The sequence below is a fragment of the Balaenoptera borealis genome (genome assembly GCF_965194805.1).
Source record: "Balaenoptera borealis genome assembly, chromosome: 2".
NCBI classification, from domain to species: domain Eukaryota; kingdom Metazoa; phylum Chordata; class Mammalia; order Artiodactyla; family Balaenopteridae; genus Balaenoptera; species Balaenoptera borealis.
Genome location: NC_138867.1, coordinates 111,624,870 through 111,647,119, shown reverse-complemented (window position 1 = coordinate 111,647,119; position 22,250 = coordinate 111,624,870). Strand labels below are relative to the sequence as shown.

General features: G+C 48.0%; 1 protein-coding gene and 1 long non-coding RNA gene across 9 annotated transcripts in view; one reads left to right on the top strand and one right to left on the bottom strand.

The window, feature by feature from the left end:
• Nucleotides 1-20,540, bottom strand: part of SLC22A4 (solute carrier family 22 member 4) — a 56,111-nt gene extending 35,571 nt beyond the window's left edge. For 2 of the 8 annotated variants that reach the window (XM_082378971.1, XM_082378968.1), the window contains exons 1-3: nucleotides 17,111-17,742; nucleotides 2,044-2,147; nucleotides 525-679 (exon numbers count right to left, since the gene is read on the bottom strand). In XM_082378971.1, the coding sequence (XP_082235097.1) occupies nucleotides 525-679; nucleotides 2,044-2,147; nucleotides 17,111-17,503 (652 nt within the window). In that variant the 5' untranslated portion in view covers nucleotides 17,504-17,742. Of the gene's footprint in view, nucleotides 1-524; nucleotides 680-2,043; nucleotides 2,148-17,110 lie in introns of all 8 variants that reach the window. The other 6 variants (XM_082378973.1, XM_082378974.1, XM_082378970.1 and 3 more) reach the window with 6 other exon arrangements.
• On the top strand, nucleotides 18,364-21,767 carry LOC309622832. Its single transcript, XR_014241161.1, has 2 exons — nucleotides 18,364-18,460; nucleotides 20,533-21,767. It is a non-coding gene; the product is annotated as an uncharacterized lncRNA (long non-coding RNA).
• Nucleotides 21,768-22,250: the final 483 nt, after the last annotated feature.

The window sequence follows — 22,250 nt, the reverse complement described above, 5'->3', positions numbered from 1 at the left end:
TCCTGTCTGCACGTGCCTCCTCCACCTGTGTACTGGGCACACCAACTACCTTAAGTACCTCCATGGGCCATGCCCAGCTGCCAGGAATACCCTTTAGCCCCAGCCCAGGCAGAAACCTCAAGCTTTCATAGCTCAGATCAAAGACACCCCTAGGCTGTCTCTCCCTCAAGATCCCCTCCTCTGTCCCTCTCCCAAGCCCTGTGCTCCTGAAATGTGTCTCAGTTATTACCTGGCTGGTTCTTACCAGCTGCAGCTCTTCTTCATTGTCACATTTCAGGGCCCAGCACGGAGCTGGCTCCCTGTGCGTGCCTGCCTTGCCTGAGACCCATCAAAGCACCTGTGGCTAGAGCCTCCACCACCAGCACATATATCCCCGAGGCTGATCACATTTTGGAAGCACAGCCCATGAGATGAGGTGCTTCCTTCTGTGCTAAGAGCACTCCCTGTGCCCTCTCCAGTGGCCCCCTCTTCCTAGGCCTCTCAGAGGGTTGTAAGGAGCCCTGTAGGTCAGAAGCCATTCCTACCTAGTATGAAGGCCACCACATAGTTGGAGATTTGGCCCATGCCGACGATGACAAATAATATGGTGAACATCTCCCAGTTGATGGAAAAAAACTGCAGGAAGCTGAAGCCAGTCTGCACAGCCATGGTTGAGAAGAGGATGGTCTTTCTGCCAAACCTGTAGAGTACAGCACAGCACAAGACATGGCCCGTGAAGTTCACAGCAGCACTCTCATCAGGGCATGTGGAAACCCCGAGTCAGGCACTGCTGCAGACTTTGTTTTTCTCAGGGCTGTGACAGGCTTTCTTCCTGTCACATCCTCCCAGGTTCTTCCTTGGTGAGGACTCAGGCATCCATCTGCCCAGGAGGTAACTTTTGAGATTCTGAGCCTCCTGTAGAGGCACCATATCTTGAAAGCACAGAGCAGCTTATGCAAGGACCATGTGGAAATCTACTCTTTAGAATGAGTCATAGGTAGAAGCTGCCACCACATTTCTGGAATGTGAGTACAGTACAGATTGCAGATACATCTAATATCAGCAACATGAGAATTCTGTCAATCCAGAACCAAGAGTCCCTCTATGTCAATGGTTTCCAGCCTTGGCTGCTCCTGGAATCAAGAGAGCTTTAAAAAATACCGGTGCCAGCACCTGCCTTCCAACATGCTTATCGTCCGGATGTAGACAATTGGATGCAGTTTGGGTATTGGGACTTAAAAATATTTCCCAGGTGGCTCTACTGTGCATCCCAACTTGGGAACCACTGCTCTATGGAAAGTGTAGCTTCCAGCAACATCCATTAATGACACTATAGTTGGCTTAAGTCTTTTTTTTTTTTTATAAGAATCTTAATTTGACTTTCTGATAGTGTCCAATGGCTAGAAGGGAACACAGGTATGAGCAGAACAGTCTCCCACCCCATCTTCCAAACTCAGTTCTCAGTCTGTTGGGTCTGGGGTCCCATTGGGCTTCATGACTGGGAGAGGGACAGCCACTCCTCTGGGAAGCCTTCCCCAACACTGCCGTTGAGCACTCCCACCTCCCTGCTCTGGTACCCAAGAACATTCAAGGGCCAGTGAGGGCACATCTCCCAGAGCTGCGATGTTGTCTCCTCCCGACTGTGTGCCCCAGGAGGCCCAGAACCAGCCTGGGTCCCCAGTGTCCAGCCAGGGGCCTGACCCACAGCAGAGGTGGGTGCACTGTTAGGGAAGGGTACTCCCCAGAGTCTGGCCCTGACTCTGGCTGATGGCTGGTTGTGGATAGATCACAAGGCATCCAAGAGCTAGGGGTGGGGTGGGGAGGCAGTGGGGAGGCAGCAGTGTATATTTTCGAGGGGTTTGGTGATATAAGGGCTCCACTTTTCAATGGGTCCCCGCAAGGGGCTGAGGGCAGAGGACAGAGGAGACATCGTGGTTCCTCCTATCACTCACTTGGTGGCCTAAGGGGCCTCCCTTTCTCTGGGTGAAAATACCCTAAATTCAGTCCAACCCCAAGACAGGCAGTGAATTGACAATCACCTTTCCTCCCTCCCAGTACCCTTACCTGTCTGACAGCTGCCCAGACACAAAGGAGCCGAGGAGCACGCCTACGAAGAACAGGGAGGTAGTCAGGGGCGTCTTCCAATCATCCTCACACACCAGACGCCACTGCCAGGGAAAACGTGAAGTGTGAGCCCAATCCTCTAACCCAGCTCCAAGGGCACAGCATGACACCCAGGCAGGCTCTCCTCCCCTGTGCCAGGCTGTCACTTTTATGCAAAGGGCACAGGCCTCGCAGCCCTGGGGTTGACTCCTGACGCTACCATTTACTGGGGCAAGTCACTGTCCTGCCTGAGGCTCACCCTCCTCTTCCGAAAGGGAGGGTGATACCTCTGGCCCTGCTTACATCGTGTATTGAGAAGTGAGCTGAGGCATGGCTTTGACTGGCGACCCCTCAGCTGTGAAGCAGTATGAAGCAAAGATGCCATTTCTGCTTCAGAAGGCATCCCAGCATGGAGGGTAGGTGTTTGAAATGCCTGCAGGGCAGGGTAGAGGGCATGGTCACATGATCCAGTTGTAAAAGATTCCTCTACTTTGTTGAAAAGTGCATGCGGTCCCCAGGGTCCTGTGATTATATTTTCTGAACAGAATCCTCCAGAGAACCCTGTGCTCCCTGGCCCACTTATACCATAGGCCACACTGAGGGCCTGATCCGGGGCTCCACTGTGCTAGGGGTGGGGTTCCCACCCCTCTCCAGTGCTCCTTATCTCCCCTCTGCACTCCTCCACCCTCCTTCCCATGCAGTCCTCACAGAAGTGCGGTCCCTCCCATTCCCCAGGGCCCATGGGCTCCGGTAGCCCTAGCAAGTCCCTGCTTGTGGACCCATAGAATGAGAGTCTGAGGCAGAGTTTCAGTTTCCAGCTCTTAACTCAATTCAGCAAAATCTCAAGGGGAGGCTGCAGAAATTTCAGTGTGTTCAGTGAGCTTTCATTAATTATAAAACAAGCAGGTGGTGCCAATAAGTATTTCGGGGCTGTGGTCAGGGCGTTGCCGTGTAAGACACGATGATCCAGACTATAGGAAAAATCCCCTGCCTCCCACCCAATCCCAGCCCCACTCAGCAGTGGTGCTGCTCCCATGACATTCCCAAAGCAACTTAGATCTTAATCCTCACAACTTCCCTGAAATAGATTTATAAATGAATTCACATATTTATATCATGCCCCATCTGCAGCAGAGAGAGGCGTTTATAAGGATACATACAAGGGAAATGTGTACCGCAAAAAGCTAAGGGAATCCGGGCAAATGAAAATCTCAGGGGAGGAGGGGTTACAAAATAACCAAGCCAGGGGTAAGACTGACCTCTGGCTGTCCTGCCCAAAGGCCTGTCTGCTTGCCAGGGAATCCCTGAAATCTGGCTTTGAATATCCCAGCAGCTCAGCTCTCAGGATCACGGTGTGCAAAGTGATAAACTCATTCTGCAAAAGCTCAGTTTTTCTGAGTACTGAGACCTGAGAGAAGCCTCTCCTATATACTTCCTTCCACAAAGGGGCCACTCTGTGATGTTGAGGATAATGTCTTTGAGAACACCCCCATCCTGGAGACAATAACAAGATTCATAAATCTGCCTCTCCTTGCTCTCACAATGCTGGTTACAGGCGGGACGCCCAAGCACAGCTCTGCAGAAGAAAAACAACGTGGACCAGAAACTCTGCTCTCTACCCCTCAGGCACAACTGAGGATAAGTCTGAAACCATACCCAGAGTAGTGTTGCTTCAACTGGGGTACCTGAATAGGCTTCAGGGGAAAGGGCACAAACCCTCCAAAACTGTATGGCCAGATTCATGTGCCCTGCCAGGCCACGGGTCAGAAGGGGTAGGCAAGACAGGTACCTGAATTAATGGCCACCCACTTCTAAAACATCACTCGCCAAAGTGTCAGAAAAGATCTTGGGATCTGCCCCAACACACAGAGAGGTTAGTGATTGCGGCCCCAAAGCCTCATGATGTGGAGTATAACCCATTTTCCAGAAGAGTAAACTTAGGCTCTGAGACTGGTGTTTGCCTGAAGTCATAGCAAGTAAATACCAACTTGGGCCTCAGAACTTAACCTTGTACCCATGTACCGCTTTGGACAAGAACTCCAAAGGCCAGACAAAACGAGTTTATTACGCCCTACACTTCTTCAAGGAATGTGACACCAGGACTAGGGGCAGAAGATCTCCCCCACACCACAGCCTTTAGCCTTGGACAGAGCCAAGAAAATCCCAAGTTTGGTAGGGGTGTTAACCCGTCCATTATCAACCATCAACATTCCATCTGCAGTCAAGCAGAAAAGCTCTTCCAAAGATAATGTGCTCTCCTTTGTGTTTTTTAAAATATTTTTCTGTCAGGACATTGCCTTTGGGCAGGATAGATAGCACTTAGAGAAAGAAAGGAAAGAGGAAGGCTGTTAGATGTGGAGCCAGACATTGCATGAGCAAAGGTAGTAAACAGGACTGGCTACCTAATTTGCAGGCCCAGTGCAAACTGAAAATGCAGGACCCCTTGTTGAAAAATGATTAAGAATTTCAAGACGTCGGGACTTCCCTGGTGGTGCAGTGGTTAAGAATCCGTCTCCCAATGCAGGGCACACGGGTTCGAGCCCTGGTCCAGGAAGATCCCACATGCCGTGGAGCAACTAAGTCCGTGTGCCACAGCTACTGAGCCTGCGCTCTAGAGCCCACGTGCTGCAACTACTGAAGCCCACGTGCCTAGAGCCCATGCTCCGAAACGAGAGAAGCCACCGCAATGAGAAGCCCACGCACTACAACAAAGAGTAGCCCCCGCTCGCTGCAACCAGAGAAAGCCCGTGCACAGCAACGAAGACCCAACACAGCCAAAAATAAATAAATAAATTTATAAAAAAAAAAAAAGAATTTCAAGACGTCAATAGCAGAGCATTAAAACCAAGTGTGGGGTCCTGTGTGACTGCATGGGTTGAGGCCCATGAAGCTGGCCCTGGTAGTGGGTCAAGCCTAGTCTCTTTGGGGAATGGAGCAAGGAAAGGAGTTCTGAATTGGGTGCTGAGAAAGGTGAGGTGAGGGCCAGCTCCCCATTGCTCTCCTACTGGAGGCCATGAGGCCATGGTTCTAGGTCCCCCTTCCTTCCCTGAAGAGGGGCCCAAGAAGCCCTGTCAACACCATGCAGCACAGAAGGTGGCCATGTGCACACAGCAGCCATCTGCCCCAGGCCCTTGGAGGGTGCTATCTGTCTTTGGAGATCCTGTTCACACCTGGCAGGGGAAGGCAGCTGGACCTCATGGCTACTTATGGTTGGTTCCAAGGCTGGGTTCCCTCTTGGGGAATTACTGTACCTAAAGAGTCTTTTCGAAAGCTGCAAGAGACCTGGTAATAGGATAAGATTGGCAGATAAAGTTTTGGCTGTGGCTTACGGAACTGGGGTCCAATAAATCAGCTGCCAGCCTGTAGGGGGTGCTGTTTTCTCCACGGGGCTATTCTTAAGGAGGCCAGGCCCTGCCTGCCCCAGTCCCTTGGGGTTTCTAGGGGTGTGTCTTGGGGCCTCAATAGCCAGGTCCCAGGGAACTCCCTGTGGTTAACAATGACATGGCAGGACCAGTGGGAGACAGTCTTTTCCTTGATGAGACAGAACTGTCCCGTGGGTCTCTGCACATGTGTGTACACACATGCACACACAAACATACATACATACACACAGTCAGCTCAGAGGCTAATGGCTGATGGCCTGGTGAGGAGCTGCCTGGCATCGCTCTGGAGCTGTGCTTTAAGGTCAAATACTACCATCTCTGAAACATAACCCACATTCCCACACACACCATAGACAAAGAGTAGAATGTCCCAAACTGTGCCGGGTTGAGGCACTGGATGTGCTCTCACAGGTTTACTGTGTCTATCTCATCCTCAAGGTCTTAGACCAATGTTCCCTAACAGAGCAGAGGAAGCTCCATTTGGCTGGGCCATCTAGCCTTCAGCTCTGCTTTAAAAAACAAAAAACCACGTCACAAGGTAATAGGCGACATGAGGTCACTCTTGGCCTAGAAGAATATGCATCTCATGCCCTCAACAGTAATAATAATAGGAAAGACAAGTACAGTGTATTGCGTGCTCACTGTATGCCTTGTATTACTCATGGGATCTCAAAGTTGCCATGTGAAATGGGTATTTTCTTTATCCCCATTTTACAAATGAGGAAATGAAGGCATAGGGCAATGAAGTGACTAGCCTGAGTTCTAGTGGATTGGTAAAAGGAATTGCTTAACCATTTATTCAACCATCACTGAGCACATGCTCTGGGCCAGACTGTGTATGGGGCACAAAGCAGACATGGTCACTGCCTCCACAAAGCTCAAGGTCAAGCATACTTTACAGGACAGATCAGGTGTGCACATGTGCATGCATGAGCCCAGCCGTCCTGGGTGGGGTGGGCTTTGTTCTGGGCCACTGTGCTCTCTGGCTAGAGAGGAAAAGAGGCACCCCCTGCTCAACCTTCTCCAGATGGACAGAGTTCTAAAACCTGAACACATTCATATAATCATTCCAGATAACTAACGCATGTACAAGGCTAGGCACATGGTAGATGCTTAACAAATTGTCGATGAATGAATGTTGAACAATTAGGAGTAATGGAAAATTAGTTTGGAAATGTGTGGTATCACACACTGTCCTTTTTTTTTTAATTTACATTTAGTTATTTATTTTTGGCTGCATTGGGTCTTCGTTGCTGCGCACGGGCTTTCTCTAGTTGCAGGGAACAGGGGCTACTCTTTGTCGCGGTGTGCGGGCTTCTCATTGCTGTGGCTTCTCTTGTTGCAGAGCACGGGCTCTAGGAGGGTGGGCTTCAGTAGTTGTGGCACTCGGGCTCAGTAGTTGTGGTTCACAGGCTCTAGAGCACAGGCTCAGTAGTGGCACATGGGCTTAGTTGCTCTGCAGCATGTGGGATCTTCCCAGACCAGGGCTTGAACCCTCTGCATTGGCAGGCAGATTTTTAACCACTGCACCACCAGGGAAGTCCCTCACACACTGTCCTTTGAAAATCACCCTCAACCTTGAACTCTCCAAGAAACCAAAGTCTAGCAATTTTAGCCTTTACCAAAGCCATAAAGGACCATAAAGATAAGTGTATCCCTGTGACCTGCATAGAACTGAGAACTCTGGAAGGCAGCCTGATGTTGAGCAAAGAGCACGGACTCTCTTGGGTTCTACCACTTCCAGCTGTGTGACTTTGGGCCACTCATTCACCTCCATTAGCCTGTTTTCTCATCTTCAAAGAGGTGACAATAATACTCCCTCCTGAGGTTGTTATGAGCATTGGACAGGAAATGTAAGTAGAGTGTCTGACAGTGACACATTACAGGCCTCATTAAATGGTAGTTCCCTTTCTATTGATCTCATGCCTTAGTCCTAACCAAAACCATGACTTATAACAAACAGCATTAATGAATAAGCAAAGCGGGTTATACTTAAACCTGATGAGGCAGTAGAGATTGTTAGAAAAGAGAACTTTCTATTCAATGACTAAAAACCAGAAAAGCTTTTACCGCAAGGTGTAAAATCCCTTTATAAATGGACTTCAATCTCAGAGACAGCTGTGAATGAAAAACTAGCAATAGTTCATTTAAGAATGGATTTCTATGTGTTCTCTTACAGTTATATTTTTCATTCGGGGGGAAGAAGAGGAAGTAGTCGTTAGTTAATGATAGTATATATATCCACCCACAATTTCTTCTTTACAACTTAGTTGCAGACTTAAAACTGGAAATTTCCTGACCATTGGGGGGAAAAAGTTGGCTATTTAATTCTTTTTGTTTATAAGGGCTTTAGTGAGGTATAATTTACACACCACAAAATTCATTCTTCTTATGTTTACAATTCAGTGGTTTTTACTATATTCACAGAATTGTGCAATCATCAGCACTATCTAATTTTAGAATGGTTTCATCACCCCTGAAAGAAACCCCATGCCCATTAGTAGTCACTTCCCATTCTCTTTCCCCAGCCTGTGGCAATCACTAATATACTTATGAATTTGCCTATTCTGGACATTTTATACAAGTGGAATCATACAATATATAGACTTTTGTGACTGGCTTCTTTCACTTAGCATAATGTTTTCAAGGTTCATCCATGTTGTTGTACCAAATATCAGTACTTCATTCCTTTCTATGGTTGAATAATATACCATTGTATGGATATACCACCTTTTATTTAGCCATTTATCAGTTGATAGACATTTGGATTGTTTCCACTTTTCGGCTATTATGAATAAAGCTGCTATAAACTTTTGTGTACAAGATTTTGCAAGCACATATGCTCTCATTTCTCTTGGGTATATATGAGGAGTAGAATTGCTGAGTCATATGATAAATCTATGTTTAACCTTTTGAGAAACTTTTTGAAAAATGTTTTCTAAAGTGGCTGCACCATTGTACAATCCCAACAGCAATGAACGAGGGTTTTAATTTTTCCATATTCCTATTAACACTTGTTATTGTGTGTCTTTTTTTTTAAATTAATTTATTTTTGGCTGGGTTGGGTGTTTGTTGCTGCATGTGGGCTTTCTCTAGTTGCAGTGAGGGGGAGCTACTCTTTGTTGCGGTGTGCGGGCTTCTCATTGTGGTGGCTTCGCTTGTTGCGGAGCACCTGCTCTAGGTGCGTGGGCTTCAGTAGTTGTGGCTCGCGGGCTCAGTCATTGTGGCTCACAGGCTCTAGAGCGCAGGCTCAGTAGTTGTGGCGCACAGGCTTAGTTGCTCTGCGACATGTGGGATCTTCCTGGACCAGGGATCGAATCCATGTCCCCTGCATTGGCAGGCAGATTCTTAACCACTGCGCCACCAGGGAAGTCCCTATTGTGTGTCTTTTTAATTTTAACCATCCCAGGGGTGTTAAGATGTATCTCCTTGTGGTTTTGATTTGCATTTCCCTAATGACTAATGATATTGAACACCTTTTGTATTGAATCTGTAGATCAATTTGGGGAGTTTTGCCATCTAAACAATATTGTCTTCTGCTTCATGAACAGAACGTGAGATGTCTTTCCATTTACAGTAAGTCCCCTACATACAAACGAGTTCTGTTCTGAGAGCACATTTGTAAGTCCAATTTGTTCGTAAGTCCAACAAAGTTAGCCTATGTACCCAACTAACACAATCGGCTATATAGTACTGTACTGTAGTAGGTTTATAATACTTTTCACACAAATAATACATAAAAAACAAACACAAAAAATAAAGAAAACATTTTTAATCTTACAGTACAGTACCTTGAAAAGTACAGTGGTACAGTACAACAGCTGGCATACAGGGGCTGGCATGGAGTGAACAGGCAAGAAGAGTTACTGACTGGAGGAGGGAGAGGGGGTGGGAGATGGTAGAGCTGAAGGATCATCAGCAATGAGAGACAGAGGGCAAGCTGCAGTTTCACTCACGCCTTATGTGATTGGACACGCGAACGCACATTCGCATCTTTGAAAGTTCACAACTTGAACGTTCATATGTAGGGGACTTACTGTATTTACATCTTCTTTAATTTCTTTCAAAGATGCCTTGTAGTTTTCAGAGAATAAGTTGTGCATTAAAAAAAAAAATATTCCTGAAAACTTCCTTTAGTATTTCTTGTAAGGCAGCACTGGTAGCAAGAAATTCTCTCAGGTTTGTGTGTGCATGCGTGCGTGTGTCTGTGTGTGCGAATGTCTTTATTTCATTTTTAAGAGATAGTTTTGCTAGATACAACATTTTTGGTTGATGTGTTTTTTCTTTCAGCACTTTGAGTATGTTATCCCACTGCCTTTTGGCCTCTCTTGTTTCTTATGAGAAGCCAAATATAAATCTTATTGGGGTTTCCTTGTATGTGTCCTATTTTTCTTGCTGTTTTAAAAATTTCCCTTGGTGTTTAACTGTAAATAACTTTACCATGATGTGTCTGTGTGTAAAACTCTTTTTGTTTCTTCTATTTGGAGTTGAGCTGCTGAGCTGTGTAGATTAATGTTTTTCATCAAATTTGGGAAGTTTTCAGCCATTATTTCTTTCACTATTTTTTTTTCTGCTCCTTCTTCTCTTTTCCTTCTAGTGTTCCCATTATGCACATGTTGGTCTGGTTAATAGTGTTCCACATTTCTCTAAGACCCTGTTCATTTTTCTTCATTCCTTTTTTCTGTTTTTTGGGTTACATAATTTATATCGCTCTGTCTTCAAATTTGCTGATTCTTTCTTCTGTCTGTTCAAATCTACTATTAAGGCTCTCTAGTGAATTTTTAACTTTCAGTTACTGTATATTTCAACTCTGGAACTTCTATTTGATTCTTTTTTTTATAGCTTTTATTTTTATATCTTAATTGGTATTCTGTATTTGATGGGACATTGTCATCATACCTTCTTTTACTTTTTTTTATTGCTTTTTAAAAAATAAATTTATTTATTTATTTTTGGCTGTGTTGAGTCTTTGTTGCCGTGTGCCTACTTTCTCTAGTTGCGGTGCGTGGGCTTCTCATTGCAGGGGCTTCTCTTTTTGCAGAGCACGGGCTCTAGGCATGTGGGCTTCAGTAGTTGTGGCTCACGGGCTCTAGAGCGCAGGCTCAGTAGTTGTGGCGCATGGGCTTAGTTGCTCCGTGGCATGTGGGATCTTCCCGGACCAGGGCTTGAACCCATGTCCCCTGCATTGGCAGGTGGATTCTTAACCACTGCACCACCACGGAAGCCCCTCTTTTACTTTTTAAAGCATGAATTCCTTTAGTTCTTTGAACATATTTATAATGACTGCTTTGAAGTTTTTGTTAGATCTGACATCTAAGCCCTTTCAGGCAATTTCTATTTCCTGCTTTTTTCCCCTGAGTTTGGGTCATATTTTCCTGTTTCTTTGCATGTATTGTAATTTTTGGTTAAAAACTGGACATTTCAGGAAATATATTGTGGAAACTCTGAGCATTGAACAGCACCCCCAACCCTGGGGGTGCTTGTCTTCGTTTGTTTACTTGTTTAATGACTTGGCTGGACGCTTAGTGAAGACTATTTCCCCTACAGTGTGAAGCCTCTGTTGTTGCTCCACAGAGGGCACAGCCTTGGGCATGTACACAGTCACCCTGGGATGACAATGGTTTTAGCAGGGCTCTTTTTGACTGTCTCTTTCTGCAGTTTTTCTTTTAAGCTGTTTGCCTCTGCTGATATCACACTTAGCTGTTAGGCTCCACCAATAACTGGCTCATTCCTTTATTGTTTTCAACAATGCCCTGGGGCACAAATCATTCCATAGTCTAGTTCAATTAAACTCAAGCTCCTTTGAAGGAGTAGTTTTGAGGCAAGTCTTTGAGGTTTGTCCTGACTGCTCTGAGCTGTCTCTTTTTCTGGTTCTCTCTGGTAATCTAGTTGCCCTATGGGTTAGCTTGTTGCTCAAATGGAGCTACCAGTCTCCCCTTAATTGTTTACTACCACAGTCTCCATTGTTTTAAAGAGCACTCTTAGCCTTCAACTTCTGCACATCTTGTTTCAATTGAAGTTATTTCCTGTGGGGACAGCTTCAGAGCTCTCTGTTGTTATGGACTACTTTTCCCCTGGGGAAAATCTCTGAGCCCCTGCTCCAGGACTGGGGGGAAGGGAAAGTGCCCTCAGAATGACACCCCCTGCCTGATGAGCTAGAGGCTGGTTGGAGGTGGTAGCATCCCTCTTTTTGGCTTGCCTCTCCTGGCATGGAATCTCCACTCTACAATAAGCTGGGACAAGGGCAACCAGGGCCTCAATATTCTCAGCCTGTGAAACCTGGAGTAGAGGCGCCACTATATGAATATGGTCTGAGTGGAGGATGGGATCCCCCAGTCTCCTGGCTGCAGTCACCAGGAATTAGCCTCTGCAACTTGGAGCTCAGGAGATGGAGGGAGGCTAAATCCTAAAATGTTCTCAGTATCTTTTTTTCTTTATATTAGAGGTAAAGAAAAAGCACCCATAGGTGGAGAGGCCTCAGTTCTGTGGTCATCAGAGGTGGAGCCAAAGCAGAAGACCCAGGTAGTTTAAATGGGATGGTGGGGATGGGAATGGAGGGGCTTGAGGGAAGAAGGGGCACTCAGGGACCTGGCTCTCCCACTTGCATCCTGACATTAGATCCAACACAGCTCTAACAGGCTCCACTCTGGGAATGAGAGCAAATAGGATGGGGTCTGTGCCAGCCATGTAGCACCAAGGGGCAACTCTGGAAGGTGCCACTATGAACCTGCCTTCCAGTCCTGCAAACACAGAGCAGGAGCCACCAGCCTTGGACTGTCTGTGCCAGTTGCTAGGGCATGTGAGTCAGCCAAGCCTCTCCCCAGAGCCTCCATTCTCTCTGCTTCAAATGGGGATCCCTGCCTTTTTTTTTTTTTTTTTTTGGACTCTACAGACATGCTTAAAACTATACCAAGGCTTCAGATGACAAGGCAGGCCTGCGTTAGCCTTGAATATAAATTGAATATAGCCTGTCACAAAGAAGAAATGACAGTCCCTTCAGAAGCCCGAGGCACCTGCAGCTCTTCTGACCAGCTCTGCCAAGCCTTGTTTTTGTCAATGCACCACCCTACCTCTTGGACAAAGTGTGAGGGCTCTGCTGCCCACCAGGAGAGATGGACAAAGTCTGTTTGTCCAGAAACTTGGCAGGAGGTTCGGGTGAAGCAGCCTCGAAACAAAGGCACATTCTGAGATCCTGGTGGCATTTGTCAGAGGAATAGAGCTTAGAGGCAACAGGCAAACTGTTTGGCGTGAGGCAGCTGATAAACAAACAGATAAGCAAATTCAGGCCATAGCTAGGGAAAGCCCCTCAGTCTCCTTTATTTGTTCTCTTTCTGAAGCACTGACTGGAAATAAGTGTCTGTTGGTGCTGGCTGGAGGCAGAGGTCCCCACTTTATCCCCTTTGGAATCTGCCAGAGGGCAGGTCTGGGCTGTGAACTTGGTTAATATTCAGGCTGTCCCAACAGCCAAGTTGCCAGTCTCACTCTAGCCAGCAGTATTCCAGGGCAGCCTGCAGGCCTGATGGAAAGATAACAGCTAAACTCTTCACCTTTGGCAGAGCCCACCCAGGCCCCAAAAGAGGTACATCCCTATGAGCTGCCACATGGAGTCCTATGTAGTTGTCAGTCAGATGCCCGGCTCGGTCTGTCTCATTGTTCCCGCCTTCGCTGCTCCTAGTGCCCCCCATAAGCACCCTGTTAGCAGAGGATAAGGCTCCCTTGTTCCTATATCATACCTTTGGGCTGTGGGTGGAGAATCAGTGTGTCCTATTCTGTCCAAGCCCTGACCCCAGGTCCCAAGAAAGACATCACAAGGCTAGTGCCTCCAGAGGCCCAGGCCCTTTGTTGGACGTTCTATCATGGGGAAGGGCATAGCTGCCCGCAGCTCCACCCATGAGTTCCTAGAGGAAGGAAACTACCTTATATACCTATACACACAGGCAGACGCACCCACACAGTTCCCAACTCAGACACCAGGTTCCCACCTCCTGGCATTCTCTAAAAGGCATTTCCACAGCAGAACATGCCATCCTTGGGCCCCTGGCTGACCCGTCTTCCCTGTGAAAGGGTCAGGGGGTTGGCTCAGGTGGGCTTCTCTGTCCCAGAGGGTATGCCCATCAGGAGATCCCTTCAGAGGTATAAAGCAGAGACAATCTGAGGGTGGTCCCTCTACCTGTATGGTGCCAGAGAGATGCAGAGAACTTACTCAGGGCCCCCGGGCTTGATCTTGTTGGGGAGCTGAGGCCATTTCTCCCCCTGGCACAGCAGATTCAGACCTGTGTCCTATTCTCTGGGCCCTAGAATTCCACCCTGGGAAAGGGGCTCTGCCTCCAGCAAGTCTCATCACCCATTATACTGGCTGCAACCTGGACCTTAGAACAGCTCCCACAATGCCCATCGTGCCCAGCCAGAGGTGATGAGGTCTTGCCCTTTCCACTCCTCATCCACCCACCTATGATGCCCATTTTGCTGGTGCTACGGGATATAGTATGGCACATGATCTCATCAAATCCTCCCAACAACTCGGATAAGCTGGACATTCTTATGATTCTCATTTTTAACAACTGTAATAAAATTCACACAACATTAAATATACCATCTTAACGATTTTTAAGTGTACAGTCCAGTAGAGTTAAATATATTCACATTATCGTGCAACCAATCTCCAGAACTCTTCATCTTGCAAAATGAAACTCTATATCTATTAAATAACTCCCCGTTTCCCTCTGCTCCCAGCCCTTGGCAACTACCATTCTACTTTCTGTTTCTATGAGTTTGACTACTCTTCATATCTCATATAAGTGAAATCATACAGTTTGTCTTTTTGTGTCTGGCTTATTTCACCTGGCATAATGTTCTCAAGTTTCATTCATGTTGTAGCATTGTGTCAGCATTTCCTTCCTTTTTAAGGCTGAATACTATTCCACTGTATGTATATACCACATTTTATTTATCCATTCATCTGTTGCTGGACATTTGATTTGCTTTTACCTCTTTGGCTATTGTGAATAATACTGCCATGAACATGGGTATACAAATATTTCAAGATCCTGCTTTCAATTCTTTTGAATATACACCCAGAAGTGATATTGCTGGATCATACAATAATTCTATTTTCAATTTATTGAGTCTGCCACACTGTTTTCTATAGTGGCTGCACCATTTTACATTTTGTGCAGGAGGGTTCCAACTTCTCCACATCCTTGTTTGTTATTTTTCTGTTTTGTTTTGTTTTGTTTTTTGTTTTTGTTTTTAATAGCAGCCAACTTAATGGATGTGAGGTGACATCTCATTGTGGTTTTGATTTACATTTCCTTAATGATTAATGATGTTGAGCATCTTTTCATTTGCTTGTGTCCCCTTTTATAGATAAGGAAACTGAGGCATTGATTGAGCAGTGATGCAACCTGTTGAAGTCAGCCCAGTGCTTGGGGGTGGGGTCAGAACGGACCCACCTGTCTGACTCCAGAGCTCCTCCTTGTGCCACCACCTTTCTAGGAAGAACCACCCACCCTACTCACTTTCATGCTTCTCCCCTCCTTCCTCCCAATCACTAGTGCTCCTTTGCCTTTTATTTTACTCCCAGCACCCAAAAAGGAAGCAAGGAAGGGAAAGCCTGCTGAAAAAAGCAAATCGTGGTTCATGTGTGTGAGTGTGTGATGATGTGCATCCCCAGAGGTGTCCCCAGGCCCTTGTGAGCAGGGTACAACAGGGATAGCTACGGACTTGTAAGCCAGCAGCCACCTACCCCTCACACCCTGAGGTGAACAAAACCAGTAAGGAAGGGGAAAGAGACAGGTCAACCCAGCTGTCAAGGAGGGCTGCAGCCAGTAGGGCCAGCTCCAGCTCAGGTGCTGACCACACTTCCAGGAACTGAGGTGGGGTGAGCTGGCCCCTACTTTTGGATCCCTCAGGATCAGGCTGTGGGCAGAGGGTGGGTAAGCACTAGGAGCCCCTGCTAGGGGATCAAAGCCAGAGAAGCATGGCCACCTCAGGGCCCAAGGTAGGCATGGAACCAATGCTGGGGGAATCCAGAGGTGCTCCATAGGCTGAGCCCACTTTCTACAGGTCTTATAGACTCAAGAGCCACCACTCCCAGCTGGCCACCAATCTCTTGCTAAAGCAACTCCCACAGCTTCCTCACTGGTCTTCTTGATTTTCATAGCAGCTTGAGACAGTTCTTTCTAAAAACACAAATCTGACCACGTTACCCCTTCCTTGGAACCGTTACTATTTCCTCACTGTCCTCAGAATATACTCAACTCTTCAACATTCCTACAAGGCCCACTGTGGACAGGCCCCTGTAGGCATTTCTAGCCTCACCTGCCATCCGTTGAACTCCAAGCCACCCTGATCTATGAAATCTCATTCCCAGAATCGTCCATGTTCTTTGCCTGGACAAGTCCTGCTCATATTTCCAGACTCAGTTCAAATTTATCATCCCTTCTTAGAGTAGTTCCTCACCCTGCTATTCCCACAGAGAGGGCCGTTTTTTTGCCCCAGGTCACACAACAAGCCAGTCAGTATTTGAATTCAGGTTCCAGAACCCTGTTATTAACCAGGTTTGATGTTAGCTCTCTCTAACACAGCCAGTGTCCCCGTGGGTATCTGAGCTTCAAAAGCAGACCCCACACCCCAGATGTGTATAGCCTGGTGTTCAGCGCAAGGCCAGACATGGTGTCTAATTATTGCCACATTGTGCTGCGGAAGGGGATAAAAGACTAGCAGAGGCCATGCTCAGGTTTTCACATAGAGCAGAGGATGGGCCAGAAACTGGGAATCCTACCTGCCTGATTAATAGCAGGACACTAGTCTGTGAGGATACCCTCCTCAGAAGGAGATGTGCCCTGACGTAGCATCACCTGGCCCTTACCAGATGCAAAGCAGGAAATGCAGAGGACAAAGTACGTGTGTATTCTGACTGCAGAAACTTAGAAATCCTGCCACCAAACCACTTAGGATGCTAAGCGGCTAATGGCATAAGCCGGAGCCTCTGTCCACCACTGGGCCCTATGCTCAGACGGTCTCTGTGAGTCTGGCCCTTCATGAGTGCCCTGGGGCCAGGGTTATGCCTCCTCTAGTTCCCTGTACTCCATCAGTATCAGGAGGCCTTCTGCTCCTTTTCAGAGAAACTGGAGGCTCAGGACAGGACCCAAGCCTTACCATAGTTGTATGGCAGAGCAGGAGACCCCGTGATGCTTCCAGAAGCCTGTGACCAGGGAACAGACCACACCTGCCCATGCCCTGCCCAGCAGCAAGACCCTTCTTTGTGTCTACAGGTGGCTCAGCAGCATCCCCCACACCCCCTCCTCATGCCTACGGCAGGAACTTGACTCAGGCTGTCCATCTGGGGAGCCTGGGGTTGGCGGTATCTAGGCTCTTGGGAAACAACTTCGTCTTTTGTGAAACTGCCAGAGGAAAAGGCAGTTGACATCTGCTTCCCTTCTCCCTTCTTCATCCCCTCCCTACGAGACAAACCGATGGGGAATGAGCCTGAGTCCTGCTCTCTTGGGCTGCACACCTGTATTGGATGTATAACCCAGGTGACTGCTGGTCAGGTTTGATGAAGAGTGGGGGACGCTGACCCAGGCACTGCCAGGGCGTCTCGAGGGGGACTGATGCAGATACTGGGTCGCTCACATACCCACCTCGGTCACGATGGTGGACAGGTAGATGTCCTGGTTGAACTCCCAGCCATCCAGGCAGCCCTCTTGCTCCAGCTGCTCCAGGTCCACGTCGCGCCCCGGCTCCAGCCCGAGCGCCGAGAAGTTGACGATCGTCGCGAGCCGGTAGCGGCGGCAGCTGTGAGGCACCTCGCGGCCGTCCTGCAGCTGCAGCGGGAGGCTGTGGTTGCGCCACACGCTGCTCAGGTTCGCGGTGTCCGGCACCCGACAGCGGTGCTCCGGGGTCCCCGCCAGGAATACGACTGACATACCGTTGAAGCCGTTGGGGATGATGCTGGCGCTGAGCAGGAAGAAGATGAGGCGCTGGAAAGGGCCCCACTCGCCCAGGAAGGCGGTCACCTCGTCGTAGTCTTGCATGCTCCCCGCCGCTACTCTGCAGCTGGCAACGAGGGATGATAAGAGCGTTCCCCGGACAGTGTCGCGCGGTGGAGGGCGTTCCCCGGGGGCGTCAGAACGTTCTCGCGGGCCAGGCCGGCTGAGGGAAAACGAGGCGCGCGGCCGGCACCGTTCCCAGGAAACGGGCTGCGGGCCTTGGAAGGTTCCCGGGAGCTGGACGCAAAGCTGGAAGCCACGGTAGAAACTCGGGACCACACCCAGATCCCGGTTGGGGCGGGGCAGGGCGAGGCAGCGGGCTGGCTGGGGTGGGGCTCCGGGGCGGCTCCGCCCGTGCTCCGCTCCCCGCCCCCGGCGACCCCGCCAGACACCCCGGGGAGGCTAGGAGGCCATGGGTGCCGCCTCCGTACGGAAAAGTTCCCGCGCCGCATCCCCGGCCTCCGCGCCCCCTAGGTGCTGAGCGCCCAGCCCCGGGCTGCCGGGTAGGGCCTCACGGGCGAGCGGGCGAATGGGAAGAGTCGAGGCCGCAGAGCAAGGTCTTTGAGAGGTCGGCCCTCGGCCCTCTCTGTCGGCGTCGCCACAGGCCTCGTCCCGGGCAGGGGTTTCTCCTCTCACGCTTCCAGCCCGAAGGGGGCCTCGGGCGGGGCGCTGACGGGCGAGTGCGTGGGGTCGGTGCTCTGCGGGCGCAGGGGCGACAGGAGCGCGCCCTCTCCTCTGGCCCGCCGCAGCGCAAGTGGCCGGCGCCCGCCCACCCGGCGCTCACTAACGCCCAAGTTGGATTCAGTCACCTGCCGGCGGCTTCGGGACAGCCCGGAGCCTCGCCTTGAAAAGGGGGAAACAGAGATGATCAAGATCGCTGTGCGTCAGAGACAAGCTTGGACTGAGGGGAGGTGGGGAGCAAGGACTACCGGGTCGTCCCAGGATCCTGTTGGGGCCTCTGGAGAACATACTACGCGGAGCTTGGTCCTTTGTGAGAGCACGGTAATGGAGGCCCAGCTGTCACCACTCCTGGGCTCTGATTTTGATCCCCTGGGGCTCTTCATCGAGGCTGGCTGCCAGAGTCTTCTTGGACTGGAGCCCTCAAGTTTGCAGAAGGGACAGCCCATGGTCCGGTAACAGAGGGAAGGAGGAAGCGAGGAGGAGAAGGTCCAGTTTGCCGCCCAGTTCTGACAGGGTAACCAGAGCAGGGACCAGTCTGCTCGTGTCCAGGCTTAAGGCCCCTCTGCTGTTGTGTGAGCTAGCCTGGGCCTGCAGTGGGAGTCCTGGGGTTCCTGAGGCAGATGTGATTGACAGGCTGAAGGGCCCATCTCTTTGGAGATTTTGTACAAGTGTGTTTGCTTCTCCAGGCCCTGGTTAAGAGGTGGGAGACGTTTCTGCCTCATTTTTTGTAGCCTCCAGTCTACAGGGAGAGGGGCTTCCTACCCCCTTGGAACCTCAGTTTCCTTATGTGTAATAAGACCATATGTCTAGATGTGCCAGGAGAGCTCTGATTTATGCCTATTAGTCCAGTAGAATTGTTAATAGTGTTTCCCTTTCCTTTCAAAAGAATCCTTCTTTGAACAATATTTCCTGTGGTCATTGTCTTACTTAGCTTAGATTTCAGCCTCCCCTGTCCCCCAATAAAAAATGAAAGCCCGAGATAAGAATTTATGTGGAGATCATTTATTTATAGTAGTGATCCCAAGGAAAGGAGTGAAGGACTAGGGAGAGTGAACAGGGAAGGAGGTAAGGCCGACACAAGACTGTGTAATTGAGCTGGTCATTGGTACTGACCAGGATCAGTGACAGTGATGTGCTGTGACATTAGAGCTTGAGACCAAAGGAAAAAATTAGTAATAACTGATCGAATCTTAAAATTTTGATGTTTTGTTCATCATGGATTTTTATATTGGTTTTGATTTTTAAAAATACTATGTTAAAATATTATTTATCTTGATTATTGAATTTCTTGGCACCCCCTTAAATTCTGCACCTGAGGCAAGTGCCTCACTCTTTTCACTTGCCTTAGCTTTTTCCCAACCCTAATTGCTGTGGGTAATTGGGATTTGATCCAGCTGGGACCTTCTAAAGAGCCTTAGAGAATGAAGAGGCATTTGTTTACTAGTTCTGGCTCCACTGGTCGACTCCCCTGCACTTTCAGGGTGTACATGTGTGAGAGCCAGCAGGTACCACTTCACAAAACTGTTTGCCATAGCCCATGAGTATATGTAAGTCCATACCTTGAACCACTTCGCCTGCCATACAAAACGAATGCCCAAGTACACTGCTTATAGCTGGACCATTGGGAGGATTTCCCTTCACCATTGTCCTTTAGGGCCACTCCTAAGTGGGGCTATGTTGCAGTAAACAATCCATTTTTTGGCTGATAGCACCTGTGAGACAGGGCTGAGTATTTTTTTCCCTCTATCCGTTGATTATAGAGAAACACCCCCGTAAGACCATAGGTTTGAGTTGAGGGAGAAGTGTTGGTATAGCTGAGGTGTAGGTGTCATGGAGTGACACCTTCTGTTCATTAACTTACCTGAACTGTATGGACCTGCTCAATCCTGATCCTGACTCTACCATTTCTCTTATATGATGGATTGCTTATGTGCTTGCTTAATCTTATGACTTGATAGAATTTGACAATACCTAGCTCTTACTGGATATTTCTAGTTGCATAGACCCTTGATGTCCCATTGTCAGGTATAGCCAAATAGCTGCTTTACAAAAGGCAAATAGCTCCCTGCTACAGAAGCCATGACCTTGCTCTGGCACCCTAGAGATCTTACTTAAACTCTTTTATTATGGCTTATCAGAGACCCTACCCAGCATCCTTATCACCATGAACATCTCTAGCAGTATTGATTCTGCTGGGTCATGTGGACCAAATGGCAGGGAACCTTGTACTATTGTTAGACACATTGTAGAGCTCTCTCTTGCTCTGGGCTTCACTCAAAGGTGGGAGCCTTCCAAGGCACCCATTAAATGGGTTAGAGTAGTATTCTCACCAAGCATGTCTTTTTATTAGTGGTAGAGGGTACAGGGTACAACAACTTGCCTTTACCTTACAGAGGATGGCCTGGCATGCTTCAGACTACTGGATCCCTAATAACTTCACCAATTGGCTTCAAAATAATATGGAATGAAAGAAGTGGGGTGAGGATATAGATGAAATAAGATTAACCATAATATTGGTCCTAGGGGTTCATTTTACTACTTTGTCAAATTTTATATACACTTAACTCACTCTGGAACAAAAAGGTAAAAAAACCTTCACCAGCATGGAAGGCCCTCAATCATACTTTTTCTCTCCCATCTTCTGGTATGAATGTATCTTACTAGGACATCTGCTCACTAGGTTATGATATATTAGCATTATGTCATCAGTACAGTGGACCATCATGATGTTCTATGGAATATCAAGACAAAGTCACTAAATACTATATTGTGACAGAGAGCCGGAGAATTAACATAACCTAAGGGCAAGACAGTGATATGTACTGCTATTCATCCCACATAAAAACAAACAGCTTTTGATCCTCCATACTGAAGGATATAAAGAAGAAAACCTTTGATGTTGGTGCTAATCTCTGTAATTCCTCCAAGGAGGTGGTTTTACTTCTGATATAATAAATTGGTCAAAAATGTGGGTGTGTTAGAGGCTTCTGTTTGGTCCTTCCTACCATAATTGCTCTTATTTAATAGGACAGGGAGTAAATGTTAGAGTCTTGCCAGCTGCTAAGTGTATCTCTCCTAGTTATGCACTTAGGGACCAGGGAACTACTAAAGATCCAGTGTGGATCTTTAAATCCGTTAGACTTGCTTGCAGGAGAACTCCATTTACCACCTGGCTTTCATGAGCCCCCAGTATAACTGGGGGACCCTAATGGTGCTTCCTGTCCGTTGGTATCAGGGCCAGCTCGTACTCTGTATCCAACAGCTCTTGACAGCTCTGGGTCTTTCCCTTTCCTCAGGCCAGAGTTACTTGGGTTAAAGGCCACTGCTATGGACTGAATTGCGGCCTCCTCCCCCAAATTCATATGTTAAAGCCCTAACCTCCAGTGTGGAAGTATGATTGGAGATGGGGCCTTTGGGAAATAATTAGGTTTAGATAAGATCATGAGGGTGGGGTTTTCATGATGGGATAGTGCCCTTATGGGAAGGGACACCAGAGAGATATTTACAAGCCAGGAAAAAGACTCTCCCCAGGAAAAAGACTCTCCCCAGGAACTGAATTGGCCAGCACTTGATCTTGGACTTTCCAGCCCACAGAATTGTGAGAAATAAATTTCTATTGTTTAAGCCACCCAGTCTGTGGTATTTTGTTATAGCAGCCTGAGTAGTCTGAGATAGCCACATATCCCTTACAGGGAAAGATTGGGGAAGTAATTATCATAAATACTTTTAGCAGTATAGGAGGGTTCTTCCTTAAAGAGACTTGGCCTCCTTTTCAATTAATAGGCTCTGAGCTTGTGAACTGGCCTGAATCTGGGAAATTTATGAGGAAATACTATTTTCCATTGTAGCAGTTGTCATCAGCCTTCTGATCACTAGCTCTTACTTTTGGGGGTGAGGTTGTTATACAAGTCAAGTAATAGTCATCTGCCCATTTATTTAACTCCTAGGAAAAGCATGGTGTATTAGCCATCACCACAGATCCCGTGGGTTGAAGCCCTCTGGTTGTCCCTTTGGTCTGTAATTACATCCACTCTGCCTCTGTTGTTTAAGTGTCACCATCCAGCCTCTGCTATTCTAGAATCCTACCATCCCCACTAACACTAGAGATCCG